Here is a 15,218-nt window from a genome sequence, read left to right on the forward strand (position 1 = left end):
TAGAAACATGGCACAACAGCTGGACCGTGTTACATGAACTGCCGATGCAGGTGCAAGCAAGCTGCAGCGTGCGTAATAGCAGGTGCATCAGTCCACACATAACCTCCCCCAACGCCCCACAAGATGTCATGTAGTTCCCCACATCCCAGAGGGGGGGAAGCGATGTAACTAGCATGGGAGCAGGTCGCACCAGCCATGGCTTTTTCTCTCTATGTTTCTCTCCACAGAGTATTAGATTCGGCTGGGGCCATCTAACGCTATTATACGCATCGGGGAAGGTGTTCTTTCTCTTTCCTATTCTTTCAGGGGGAAAAGACCCAGCGGAGACCACATCCTGCCCGAAGGGGAGGTAACATGTGGCAATACGTTACGTGGGCTCACCAGCCACACATGGAAGAGGCGCAGTGGTAGGTCCTGCCTTGAAGGGGAGGAGCTCTACCACAGCGACTGGGGGCAGAGAGGACTCTGCCCAAGGGAGAAGCAGGTCTGCCGACGGGGAGACCGTACCGCGGAAAATACATCACAGGGGTTTACCGGAGTAACCGGCACCTGTGGAGCACCTACCCCAGTACAGGGCATATTAGCACACGTACTGTTCCGGCTGCGAATTCCTCCGCCGAATTTGTGAGCCACAAGGCTAGGGAGGAAGGACATCCAGGGTTCACAGGTTCGTGAACTCGCATGGGAGAAGCGCACGTCTTTGCCTCACAGAGGGGAAAGGCGCTATACGCAAGCAATACACCTGGCCAGCTGTTCCGTATTACCAAATGTACCTGTTCGTACCTGACAAAACACGGGATGAAACTGGCTCAACCCGGAGATTGTAAAATCTCGCAAAGGTATTGTGTGTTGCCCAGCCCGCTGCTCTGCAGATGCCTGATAGAGAGGCGCCATTGGCCAGTGCCCATGAGGATGCCAGACTCCTGGCACGGCCTGGACTTGGTATGCCAGAGCGATGGCATCCATGATCCAGTGGGCAAGCCTCTGTTTGGAGACAGTGTTCCCTTTCCGCTGTCCGCCGAGGCAGACAAAGAGCTGCTCAGAGCATCTAAAGCTCTGCGTGCGATCCAAGTAGATGCGCAAAGCACGCACTGGACACAGCAATGACAGGGCTGGGTCTGCCTCCTCCCGGGGCAGCACTTTCAGGCTCACCACCTAATCCCTGAAGGGGGTCATGGGAACCTTGGGCACATAGCCCGGCCGGGGTCTCAGGACCACGTGAGAGTCTACCGGACCGAATTCCAGGTAGGTATTGCTGACAGAGAACGCCTGCAGGTCCCCAGCCCTCTTGTTGGAGGTGAGCGCAATCAGGAGGGCCATCTTCAAAGAGAGGGCTTTCAGCTCGACTGACTCTAGTGGCTCAAACGGGGCTCACCAAAGGCCAAGGAGGACCACGGACAGATCCCATGAAGGAAAGAGGCGTGGCCTAGGAGGATTCAGCCTCCGGGCGCCTCTCAGGAACCTGATGATCAGGTCGTGCTTGCCTAAGGACTTACCATTCACTGCGTCGTGGTGTGCCGCTATGGCAGACACATACACCTTCAGGGTGGAGGGGGACAGCCACCCCTCCAGCCTCTCCTGCAGGAAGGAAAGCACTGACCCGACTGCACATCTCTGGGGGTCTTCACCTTGGGAAGAACACCAACTTGCGAACAAACGACACTTCAGGGCATAAAGCTGCCTCGTAGAGGGAGCCCTGGCCTGAGTGATCATGTCTACCACTGCTGGTGGTAGGACACTTAGGTCTTCTGCGTCCCGTCCAAGGGCCAGATGTAGAGGTTCCAGAGGTCTGGGTGTGGGTGCCAGATGGTGCCCCATCCCTGAGAGAGGAGGTCCTTCCTCAGGGGAACCTGCCAGGGAGGGGCTGTCGTGAGAAGCGTGAGATCCGAGAACCTAGTCTGAGTGGGCCAGTACGGCGCCACGAGGGTGACCTGTTCCTCATCCTCCCTGACCTTGCACAGGGTCTGTGCAAGTAGGCACATTGGGGGGAACGCGTATTTGAGCAGCCACCGGGGCCGGCTGTGTGCCAGCGCATCTGTCCCGAGGGGGGCTTCCGTCAGGGAATACCAGAGCGGGCAGTGGGAGGATTCCCGGGAAGCGAACAGGTCTACCTGTGCTTTGCCGAATCGACTCCAAATCAGCTGGACCACCTGGGGGTGGAGTCTCCACTCTACGCTGACCGTCATCTGCCGTGACAGCGCGTCCACTGTGGCGTTGAGGCTGCCCGGGATATGAGTGGCCCGCAGCGACCTCAGCCGCTGCTGACTCCAGAGGAGGAGATGGTGGGTGAATTGCGACATGCGACAAGAGCGTAGGCCACCGTGGCAATTTATATATGCTACTGTCGTTGTGTTGTCCAACCGGACCAACACATTCTTGCCCCGGATCAACGGCAATAGCCTCCGCAGGGCGAGCAGTACAGCCAGCAACTCGAGGCAGTTGATGTGCCAACACAGCCGTGGTCCTGTCCAGGAGCCAGCGGCTGCGTGCCCGTTGCACACGGTGCTCCAGCCCAACTTGGAGGCGTCTGTGGTGACCACGACGCGTCTGGACACTTGCGGTAGGGGGACTCCTGCCTGCAGAAATGCAAGGTCTGTCCAAGGGCTGAATAAGTGGCAGCAGAGTGGCGTGATAGCCACGCGATGTGTGCCGTGGCGCCATGCCCATCTCGGGACTCGAGTCTGAAGCCAGTGCTGAAGTGGTCTCATATGCATCAACCCAAGCAGTGCCAAGATTGGCCGCAACCCACTGCCTTTCTTTGGCACAATGAAGTAAGGGCTGTAGAACCCTTTCCTCATCTCGGCTGGAGGGACAGGCTCTATCGCACCCTTGCGCAGAAGGGTTGCGATCTCCGCACGCAGGGTGGCGCCGTTCTCGCCGTGCACCGAGGTGACGCCGCTGAACCAGGGCGGGAGCCTGGTGAACTGCATCGCGTAGCTGAGTCGGATGGTCCTGGCCAGCCACCGCGACGGGTTGGAAAGCGCTAACTACGCATCCAAGCTCCGGGCGAGGGGCACTAAGGGGACAATCGCGTCTAATGTACATGTGGGTGGGGCCTCGCAGCGGGGGGGAGCAGGGGACGCCATGTCGAGGAGCCTTGCTTCGTCTCGAACTTGTGGCTGTGCTGAGGGGGCCCTCGAAGCACTTACCTTGCTCTATGTATCCAGCGTCGGGGGGGGTCGGCGACGGAGAAGGAGGGACTTTTTGACCATCCTCGTAACTTGTCACAACTGCCTGGCCGTGGGTGTGAGTGTGGTGCGGTCGGGCGCGTGCGCACGTGAAGGCGGGGGGCCTACATTCGCAACGTCCAAGTCGCAGATGCTCAGTGTCCGGTCGCCGTGATAACGGCAGTAGTTAGAGTGGACGAACTGGGAAGTCGAGTTCGGGCAGAAAAATGCGCCCTCCATGACCTCATCAGCTCGTCGTGCACCTCCGGGAAGAAAGGGACCGGGGGGTGGGGGGAACCCAGGAACCAATCATCTAGCCGCAAGGGCTCAGGGGAGGGTGGAGGGTTCCAGTCCAACCCGACACTCGCGGCAGCCCAGGCAAGCATGGCGGTCAGCTCTGCGTCGGACTCAGACTGGGTGGGCACACCCGAAGGTGGCAGCCCTGTCGAGTCCTCGGCATCCGACATCTCCAGTGCGCTCTCCAATGCAGCGATCGAGGACTCATCCTGCTCACAAACCATGAAGGAGACGCTAAGCTGGCCGTGAGGTGAGCTGGACTCACCTCGGAACTTGACGGGGGCAAATGAGCGTGCTGGGGAACGGGAGGTCCGCGGTGATTTACCCGGTGAGGCCGCGCCCATTGGAGTCCCCAAATTGCCACCAGCGCCAGCCGGGCCGGCCTCATACCCATAGGTTCACTCCGAGGAAGGAAAGCCGTGACCACAATGTTGCCATGGTCATGTTCTCGCAAATGAGAACATGAACCATCCACAAACGCTGCCTCAGTGTGAGCATGGCCCAGACACGTAAGGCAGCGCCCGTGGCCGTCGGAGGCAGAGAGATAAAGACCGCATCCAGGAATTACACAAAGACGGAATGGCACCTTTAAAAAGATGTTCACGTCAATGTGCTGCTCTAATAGCTTTTTTTAGGAAAATATACTCATTGCAGAGATATATACTCTCTTAGTAGCGCTGTCAAAGCGCCCAGGGGCGTAGTCTGCACTAAGCGTGCAGAAGGAGAGAAAGCCGCTGGAATGCGCCGTATATCCAACAGCATATGCTTCTTTCGAGGTGAATGGACCGGCAGTGGATTTCAGCTCGCTGACACACAACCGCTCGGCTCCGAAGAAAAAATCTGAATGAGTGGTTGCGAGCCAGCTCCTTTTATACCTGTATGTCCGGGGGAGTGGCATGCAAATTCCACTTGCCAATTCTCATTGGCCTTTTCTCCAAGATTAGAGGTGTTTGGGGCTCCCAAGGGTGACCCCTAGTGTTACTACATCGACACAACATCGAGTGAGTGACAGAAGGGGAATATTTACTACATACAAACTTCTAAATGCTTTTATAAATAAATGTGTACTGTTATCAAAAATACAAAGCACTTTTAGTTATACCTATTGTACCTATGTAAAAAACAGGTTTTACAATGGAGAATGTAAATTGATTAATTACAACCCATTAAGGATACATACACTGTTAATGACACTGAGCCACTTGCACCCCAGAATTAAGGGCCTTATAAACAAAACCTTTACTTGAAAACAAATGGAGCAAGTCAAAGGCAGTTGTTATTGCTTTTAAAAATATTTGCTGCTGTGGTGCCAGCATGCAAACCCCAGCATGAATAATACTTTGAAATTAATTAAAGTAATAATTCACCATAAAAAAAAACAAAATCTATCATTTTATAGTCATCCTCATCCCCATCCATGTTGTTCCAAACCTACAGTATATGATTTTCTTTCATTCAAGGAACACAAAGGAGTTATTTTGCTGAAAGTCCTGGCCTCACTTTTCCATACAAGGATCAGCGGGAGAGCGAGATAGGGGGCGGCCGGAGATGCCAGTTCGAGAGAGAGAGAGACACACGTGGCAGCGTTGCATGTGTATCTGTGTCCTTATGTTTTATGTTGTTTTAAGTTCATTTATATCATTAAAGTTTATGTTTACTGTTCAGCTGGTTCCCGCCTCCTCCTTGCCTATCCTTTACCTGTTACAGTAGTCTATGAGAATGCTGCAAATTATCTCTGATCATCTCGGGATGTGCTGTGAGTTTAGTTTACTTTATTTCCACACGGGTGGCATGCATTGTGAATGCAAATCTGCAGGTTCAGTAATATCTTTGTGTTAAAGAAACAAAGATGAAAGTGATTAAATCATAAAGTAATACAAGACACATTCACCTTGAACCTAAAATTGAGTGTTAATTTCTTTTCTTTAGGCAGCATAAACTGTATTACCAAAACGCAATACAAAAACAAATTCACAAATGGAACACACATTTGGCAGCATTATTTTGGGAACACAAGGGAATTTATTAGGCTTATTTATTTAGATTATTATTGTCTTTACATTTATAATTGTCTTTAGTTCTTAATCTGTAGGCTAGTAGTAATTTTCCACCTGATGTCATTGACAGATGCTTGCGTGATGGCAAATGGAGCCGTTGGAGACGGTATATGTTTGGAATTGGGGAGGTGGTTAAATACGATTTGTTTTATCACTTCGTTATTTTATTGCTTTTTCCTTTAGTTTAAAGTGCAGTTTAATTTAGAAATGTCTTTTGTTTATGCTTTTCATAAATGAATTACATTTTTAAATCAAAATCAATAAAGCAAATAAATTCACCGACCCTCGGCAGGGGTTGACGATGTAATCGGATATCGCAATAATTTTTTAAGGCAATTATCACTAAAATATATACATATTGCTCAGCCCTAGTGCAAAGCGCAGCGCTACGCGCAACGACCGTGCACTACGTCTTATCCAATTTTCATGAGAGCTCTAATTGTAAGCATAATTTTCATGCCAGCACAAAGAGCAAGTGGCTGTGGGAGGGAGTGTTTGCACTAACTGTGGGTGTATGTGCGCAAACTGTGGGTGTATTGTATGTTAATGAAGTGGTGGAAAGCACAGTTGGCTATTTTTCTGAAAAATAGGTAATTGTGCTAAGACATTTCAAAAGCATGTCTTATCTCTGCGCATAGTCTAAAATCAGTTCCTACATTTGCGGTTTGGAGATTCCACAAGCAGGTGGTAATAAAGTCCTTTTTGCTGTTTTATGAAACATAAATGTATTAGATTTGTGTTAAACTATCTATAGGTCATGGTTTATTTTTCAATTATTATTATTATGTTTATATTTACAATTGTATTTCTAATCTAATTTGTATTGGTATTTTTCCACCTGTTGTTGTAGAGTGATTTTTAAGTCACTGCAAAAGGGGCCAGTGGAAGAAGTTGGAGATGGTAAAATGTTTGGATTTGGTATGATTTTTTGACCACATCGTTATTTTGCTTATATTTTCGTTTCATTTGAAGTGTTTGAAATATGTTTGGTTAAATATTTTGGTGTTTCAATAAAGAATTAAATTTTTCAAAGTCAAAATCGACCAGTAGAAGTGAAGTGCATTCCGATGCAATCACTATTAATACTAGCCATGATCTGTGTGTCAGTATAGTTACAAATTATTAATAATACTTGTATATTCTCCATAATTTAACAGAACATAAATTCATATCCTGACGAGAACCACATTTTCCAATGCATATGTGTCACTGTCAAAGAAAAATGCCAGACATTCATCAAGGACGCAGTTAATGCATAAAAGAGGTAAATCCATATTTCTATTATAATTTATTGCATACAGTCCATTTTTACACTACCAACTTCTTATATATGTGTTGTCTTTGTTTATATTGCTGGTGCTTGACAGGGAATGTACTATATAATAGGACTCAGATGCTGCAATTACCATAGAAGAATTAAATTGCAGCCCATTGCTTTGCGTGCATAATTTTGCCAAACCAACTTGCGCCTAGACATAGCGTATGCTTGCAGGAAAATACCAAAACTTCATGGCCATGCCCACTGACTTTACACTGACAGCCCTCATCGTTATTTGTTTTTAAAATCTGAAAAAGAGCAGCAAGGGCATTCAGCAAAATAACTCCATTTGTGTTGCATGGAAGAAAGTCATACCACTTTGGAACAACATAAGGGTGATTAAATGTTGCCAGAATATTCATTTTTGGGTGAACTATTTCTTAAAAATAACATGTGGCAAAAGTTATTATTTTTCCACATAAAACACCAGACAAAAAAATAAAAACCAGACAAACAAGTCCCCGTAATACATTACGATGCTTGCTCACTCCTTGAAAACCATAACATTAGATCTTAGCTGTGCCTGTATGTGCTGTGTTAAAATCTTTTATATATGCAGTAACCTGTCATCAATAAATCAATCCCTGAAACAAATAAAGCTCAAACAGCTCTCAGCTGTTTTAGTAGATTCAAATTTAAATTGTAAGGGCATCAGTGGGGTGCGAGTTATGTACTGTGTTATGACTGGATTGGTGGCATTTTGATTCTTAAACCGTGATGCAGCTATGAGTGTGATAGATATAATGTTAGAGTTTAATGTGTTAACTATATGTTCCTGTGTTTATGTGTGTTCATAGAGGAATGGGTCAAATTTAGCATGCAGCATCTAAAAGTGTGATATTGTGGTGGGCTGTTATGATTGGTATGGCTACATATGATTGGAGTCTCAGTTAAGTTATTGTGGAGGTGGGGGCATGGTCGAATGCCGATTTGTGAATGGAGAGCGAGACCGGGAGATGAGAGTGTTAAGGAGTTACACCTGTGGGCAATTTTACTAACAGCTGTTCTGTGTTGCAGTGAGAGGCAACAGAGATAAAAGGGAGCTGAGAGCCACACAGGAGAGAGGAGTGACACATGTTGGGAGTTGTGTGTGTTTTTGTTTATGTGTACATTTTTCGTTGATACACTTAAGTCGAGAGAAGGTGGAAATTCATTGGCTCTCACTTCCTCATTTCTGAAGAGTCACAAGAACGTGTTACATTGGTGCCGAAACCTAGAATTAGAACTGAGGTAGAAACGCCATCATGGAGTCCTCGCCATTAGCTGAAGTCATCAAGACTCTTGCCGGCATCCACCCGATGCAGCATCAAGCCCTCCTGGACCTATGTGCGGAGCAGGAACTGCATTTCCAAGTCCTGCTCCAAGCCCAGGAGGAGGACCGACAGGTATTACGGAGCCTTATGGCCCAGGGGAGTCTTCCAGCAGCGACCCCGGCTGCAGCCATGGCCCCGCCCCACATCATGCTCACGAAGATGGAGATGCAAGATGAACCTGAAGCCTTTATTGAGCTTTTTGAGCGGGTGGCTGAAGCATGGGGCTGGCCCAACACCCAGTGGGCAGCCCGATTGCTGCCTTTGCTGTCTGGGGAAGCACAGCTCACGGCCCAACAACTTCCAGTAATGAGCATCCTGGAGTACACAGACCTAAAGCGGGCCATCTTGCAGCGGGTTGGCTGCAATCCGGAACAACACCGGCAACGCTTCCGCACGCTGCCATACAGTGAATTCGGTAGCCCGTTTGCCTTCGCCCAACAGCTCCATGATGCCTGTCAAAGGTGGTTGCTAACAGAGGATCGCGACGCCAAAGCTGTTATCGATCTTGTGGTACTGGAGCAGTTCGTCAGCAGGCTACTGAAAGGGACAGCTGAGTGGGTCCAGTGCTGACGGAAGCAATCCAGCTGGCTGAGGACCATTTGGCGGACTATCCGGGGGCCGATAACCGATATGGGAGTAATAGAGGACTCTAACAGTGACTGGTCCAGCCCGGTGGTTTTAGTACCTAAGACAATGGTTCAGTTCGGTTCTGTGTGGATTTTCGAAAAGTCAACGTGGTGTCTAAATTTGATACGTATCCGATGCCTCGTATTGACGTACTGCTAGATCGGTTAGGCGCTGTTCACTTTTATTCTACACTGGATTTGACAAAGGGATATTGGAAGATCCCCTTGACTCCCATGTCCCATGAAAAAACAAGGGTATTATGCTATAAATGTGGTTTATGAGGACATTCCTAGTGTTTAATTGAAAATGTAAAAATAAAGAAAGTTTTTTGTGAGGGTTAGGTTTAGGGGTAGGGTTAGGGTTAGGGGATAGAATCTATAGTTTGTACAGTATAAAAATCATTATGTCTATGGAGAGTCCTCATAATGATAGCTGCACCAACACACGTGTGTGTGTGTGTGTGTGTGTGTGTGTGTGTGTGTGTGTGTGTGTGCGTGTGTTTGGGTGGAAATTTCTTAGGTTACAAACTGGTAATTACAAGGGTATTATGCCATAAATGTGGTTTATGAGGACATTTCTAGAGTCCCCATAATTCAAATCGCTTAAAAACCACACTAAACAGGAGCCTGGTTAGCTCAACGAGTAAAGACGCTAACTACCAACCCTGGAGTCGCCCGTTCGAATCCAGGGTGTGTTGAGTGACTCCAGCCAGGTCTCCTAAGCAACCAAATTGGCCCGGTTGCTAGGGAGAGTAAAGTCACATGGGGTAACCTACTCGTGGTCACTATAATGTGGTTCTTGCTCTCGGTGGGGCACATGGTGAGTTGTGTGGGGATGCCGCGGAGAATAGCGTGAAGCCTCCACACGCCCCATGTCTCTGCGGTAACGCGCTCAACAAGCCACGTGATAAGATGCACGGATTGACGGTCTGAGATGCGGAGGCAACTGAGATTCGTTATTACGCCACCATGAGGACTTAGTGCGCATTGGAAATTGGGCATTCCAAATTGGGGAGAAAAGGGGGAGAAAATAAAAAAATAAATAAATAAATAAACATACTAAACTATGTTTTCTGAAAATGTAAAAATGAAGAACGTTTTTTGTGAGGGTTAGGTTAGGGGATAAAATCTATAGTTCGTACAGTATAAAAATCATTATGTCTATGGAGAGTTCTCATAATGATAGCTGCACCAACATGTGTGTGTGTGTGTGTGTGTGTGTGTGTGGATCAAGCCCTCACCACAGTACGCAGGTAGTTTTTAGTTGCTGTGTGCAGGCAGTTATAATAACAGTTTCTCAGTGCTTTTTCCTCTCTCTCCCCCACCGAATCCTGGACTATCGGCCCCACGGTGTGGATAACATCTGTGAAAGAGAGAGACATTCAACCCTAAATAACAGAAAATATTTGAAATGCCCTTCATAACGTCAACTTCCTGCCCCCTATCCTTCCCTTTTATATTTCAAGCATACTTGTCCTTTCATTTTGCCTAGACTTTAGATTTATTCTTGTCCTTTATACACTTACAATTTCTTCATCAACTACTGAAGCCCCACTTCAGTACTCAATCCTGCATCAGGTATCTCACTTTCTTGTTTCTTCTCCCATTTACAGTGGGGTCCAGTGGGGTCAAAAGTCCACACTGAAAATCTGTTTTGGGGTTTTAAATGTCAGCTTGAGTGCATATTGTTATTAAAACAAAGGGGGGACATACCAAATACTAAGAAATTCTGGGATGTAAATTTTTTGTTATGATGATAATATAATTTCTAATGAAAAAAAAACAACAACAAAAAACAAGCATTTTTACAAGTGGTCTCAAATTTTTAAACTATACTGTACACTTGTACTTGTCTGTTTCCTTGTCCTTGTTCTCCGTCTACCTTCTGTCTACAACATTCATTCATCTGTCCTCTCAATAGCTCATGTCCCTCCTCACATCATCATGTCACGTCTGTGGCATGTCCTCAATCTCTCCCCTTCGCCCCAATTGTCCTAGGAACTCCCAGCAGCCCAGCATCAGTGACTGTCACACTCCCACTCATCTTTCCCTCATCCATCCACCCCCCCAACACCTCTCTGCATTGCGTGCTGTCCGGCTGCATTATTTACGTTACACTCTACAGTGTTTACAGCATCGATCCACCTCTGTTTGTTTAGTCCAGCAGCACCATCATACATCAACTCGGGCAGAGGCATTACTCTCACACACACACACACATACACACACTCACAGATGCTCACACATCAAGTGCAAATGAAAACAAAGGACTAAAAAAATAAACATAGAATAATGGGCCAGGGTTATTTTAGTTTTGTCATTTTTATTTAGTTTTTAATTTAATTTTTAAATTTGTACTTTCAATTTAGTTTTGTTTTAGGGCTGCCAAAGTTAATGCGTTAACTAATATAATTTAAATATGTTTCATAGATTGTAAAGGTATCAAACTTGTAATGTACTGTGTATCAAAAACTTAAATTAATTCATGGTTACTTTTATTTTATTTTTTATTTTATTTTAGTTAGTTTTAGAGTCAGGCAAATGTATTTTTGTTTAGTTTCAATTTTTCACAATTTATGTTGTTTTTATTTTTATTTCAGTTAACAAAATTGTTAACATTTTTCGTCTTAGGAATAGTTCACCCAAACATGAAAATTCTGTCAATTTTCTTACCTTCATGTCGCTCCAATCCGTATGACTTTCTTTCTTATGCAGAACACAAAGACGTTTTAATGAATGTCGCAGACCGTCTATTTAATACAATGGCAGTTGATAGTGACTCACTAAAGAAAAGCATATAAAAGGATAGGTTTTGTTCATAAACAAGTTGAAAAAAATAAAATAAAATAAAAATAATTTATCATTGCTCTAAAAAAAATAAAATATATATATATATATTCATGTGAACATGCGAGCCACTGTGAAAAAACTTCTTTCACTGCACTCAAGATTATCACTGAAAAATTTCATTGTACAAATACATTTGGGTCCTTTTTTAAGCTTTAAAGTGAGTCACTATAAACTATCATTGTACTGGAAAAGACAGACTGGGATATTCATTAAATTCATCTCCTTTTGTGTTCTGCATAAGAGAGAAAGTCATTCAGGTTTGGAATGAGTCAATAATAACAGAAGTTTTATTTTTGGGTGAATTATTCCTTAAATTATAAAACACTGCAGTGAGCTTTGTTTAATTGGAAGTACAGTGTCAGAAGGAAGGGAGAAAGAGAGAGACAGGATGAAATAATAGCTGCAGACACAGGTGCACCTTGGGGTTAAAGCAAGCTAAAGAAAACTGCCGGGAGGTTCAGATATCACACTGCTCAGCTCTACTCTCCTCACTCTCTCGTTCTCTCTAAAACAAACACACACAACCAGATTTGCAACAGAAGGTGCAGGTGGAAAAGGAAATAAACACTTTCCACAGTGTTTAGAGCTACAAAGTAGTGTAGTGTACATTCAAGATTTCATACATAAAAGATACATTTATAAAACTAATAGTTCCAGCTGTTAAATCTAATTGGATGAACAGTGGATGAACCACACTTTAAAGTCGTTATGCACAAAGTATATATGCCTGCACATCACACATCACAACATTGCACATCAATTGAAATCTACATTATATTAATCTATGTTAAAGGAACAGCTCACCCAAAAGTAAAAATATCTCTCATCATTTACTCACCTTCATGCCAACACAGATGTATATAACTTTCTATATGTTAAATCTATACATTTAGAAGTAATATGATAAGTGTGGGTGAGAAATAGATCAATATTTAAGTCCTTTTTTACTATACATTTTCCTCCCTGCCCAGTAGGTGGCGATATGCATGAAGAATGGGAATCACCAAAAACAAGAGAGGAATGTGAAAGTGAAAGTGGAGATTTATAGTAAAAAACAAAACTGTTTCTCACCCACACCTATCATATAACTTCTGAAGATATACATTTAACCACTGGAGTCTTATGGATTACTTTTATGCTGCATGTATGTGCTTTTTGGAACTTTAAAGTTTTGGCCACCATTCCCTTGCATTGTATGGACCTATAGAGCACAGACATTTTTCTCAAAGTCTTCATTTGTGTTCAGCAGAAGAAAGAAAATCATACACATCTGGGATGGCATGAGGGTGAGTACAAGATGAGATCATTTTCATTTTGGATGAACTATCCCTTTAATATACAAAATCTACAAGGTACCATATCACCAAAAGGTACACTACTTTCCAGAAGAATTGTTTAGTGGTGGTTATTATCTTTTTCAAAACACCTAACTCTGTATCTCATCTGCGCAACGGACATGAATGATACCTGAAATCATGAGGCTTAATGAGTAGAGGTGTGCTATTACTTTTTCTAAACCATAGACTTGTATTGAATGAGGGACACATATCTAGGGACCAGAATGTCATAGAGACTTGGGAGTGGGCTCTTTCGACTTAAGCCAGTAAACAACCACACAGAACACCCCAGCTACCATATAACAACACGTGAAAAACCACTCAAAACAGATAAGAGCCTGGCAACCTCATAGCAATGTCCTGGCACAGGACCCTAGCATTGTGGTGGCGACTACTGCACATGCCAGCCCCCTCACATTTTCTTCCGAAAATGTAAAAGGAAAGTTGACATGAAATATTTTTGGTAAGTTGACGTCCTGTAGTGTGACATGGTATACTCCATCTAAAACTAGTTTAAGCCTTAAATGCTTGGGTGTTTCACCAAACATTATTACATACTCTGGTCTTTAGAGACCCAGCATGTATTTCTATCATTAATGTATCTCCAAAATGCCCAGATAGTGTCAAGTTTTCATAACAATTTCAAGATAATTGGAAAATAATAGAAAATCACACAGAAAATCAACGTGATAAAGTATTTATTTGTATGAATATAGTACTCATTTGTCTTGTAATAAACAAAGAAATAGATATCATGTGTTAGTAAACTAAACATACACTCACCTACCACTTTATTAGGAACAATTGTACACCTACTTATTCATGCGATTATCTAATCAGCCAATCGTGTGGCAGCAGTGCAATGCATAACATCATGCAGATACGGGTCAGGAGCTTCAGTTAATGCTCACATCAACCATCAGTATGGAGAAAATTTGATCTCAGTGATTTGGACCATGGCATGATTGTTGGTGCCAGATGGGCTGGTTTGAGTATTTCCGTAACTGCTGATCTCCTGGGATTTTCACACACAACAATCTCTAGAATTTACTCCAGTGAGCAGCAGTTCTGTGGATGGAAACACCTTGTTGATGAGAGAGGTCAACAGAGAATGACCAGACTGGTTTGAGCTGACAAAAAGTCTACGGTAACTCAGATAACCGCTCTGTACAATTGCAATGATCAGAATAGCATCTCAGAATGCACAACACGCTGAATATTGAGACGGATGGGCTACAGAAGCAGAAGACGTCGGGTTTCACTTCTGTCAGCTAAGAACAGAAAGCTGAGGCTGCAGTGGGCACAGGCTGACCAAAACTGGACAGTTAAAGACCATAAAAACATCTGATTAATTTCTGCTGAGGTACACAGATGCCCGTCTGGCACCAAAAATTATGCCACGGTCTAAATCACTGAGATCACATTTTTTCTCCATTCTGATGATTGTTGTGAACATTAACTGAAGCACCTGACCCGTATCTGCTTGATTTTACACATTGCACTGCGGCCACACATGATAATCACATGAATAAGTAGGTTTACAGGTGTACCAGCAGCCATATCACCCTTTAGCTCAAGACCAGTTGCGAACATTTTTCGATGCAGGGTTGAGCCTGGTCAATAGTTTGATGGGAGACCTCCTGGGGAAAACTAAGGTTGCTGCTGGAAGAGGTGTTAGGAAAGCCAGCAGGTCTGTGTGGGTCCTAATGCCCCAGTATAGTGATGGAGAAACTATACTGTAAAAAAGGGCACTGTCCTTCGGATGAGACGTTAAACCAAGGTCCTGACTCTCTGTGGTCATTAAAAAAAAATCCAGGACACCTCTCGAAAAGAGTAGGTGTGTAACCCTGGTGTCCTGGCCAATTTCCTCCTATTGGCCCTTATCAATCATGGCCTCCTAATAATCTCCTTTCATGAATTGGCTCTATCACTCCACACTCTCCACTCCATCAATAGCTGGTGTGTGGTGAGTATACTGGCGCACTATGGCTGCCGTCGCATCATGCCGGTGGATGCTGCACACTGGTGGTTGTTGAGGAGAGTCCTCTGTTCACTGTGTGAAGCGCTTTGAGTATAGTGTCAGAAAAGCACTATATAATGTAAGGTTCATTCATTCTTTCATACCTAATAAAGTGGTCGGTGAGTGTATATAGATATAAAAAAATAATAAAAACATGATTTATGGAAGAGCAAAAAACCCCCGACCCTATTACATATCTAGGGTCTTTAATGACCCTATACACTTTTGGTAAT

At 44.6% G+C, this 15,218-nt stretch overlaps 1 protein-coding gene across 8 annotated transcripts in view; it reads right to left on the minus strand.

The window, feature by feature from the left end:
- Positions 1-15,218, minus strand: part of macrod1 (mono-ADP ribosylhydrolase 1) — a 115,225-nt gene that overhangs the window by 15,110 nt on the left and 84,897 nt on the right. For all 8 annotated transcript variants that reach the window (XR_007892466.1, XR_007892467.1, XM_051649271.1 and 5 more), the window contains exon 6: positions 10,020-10,141. Coding sequence is in view for 6 of the 8 variants with exons in the window: in XM_051649271.1 (XP_051505231.1) it covers positions 10,020-10,141 (122 nt within the window). In the remaining 2 variants the exon portion in view is untranslated. The remainder of the gene's footprint in view (positions 1-10,019; positions 10,142-15,218) is intronic.

This window comes from Myxocyprinus asiaticus, chromosome 22 (genome assembly GCF_019703515.2).
Source record: "Myxocyprinus asiaticus isolate MX2 ecotype Aquarium Trade chromosome 22, UBuf_Myxa_2, whole genome shotgun sequence".
Lineage (NCBI taxonomy): Eukaryota > Metazoa > Chordata > Actinopteri > Cypriniformes > Catostomidae > Myxocyprinus > Myxocyprinus asiaticus.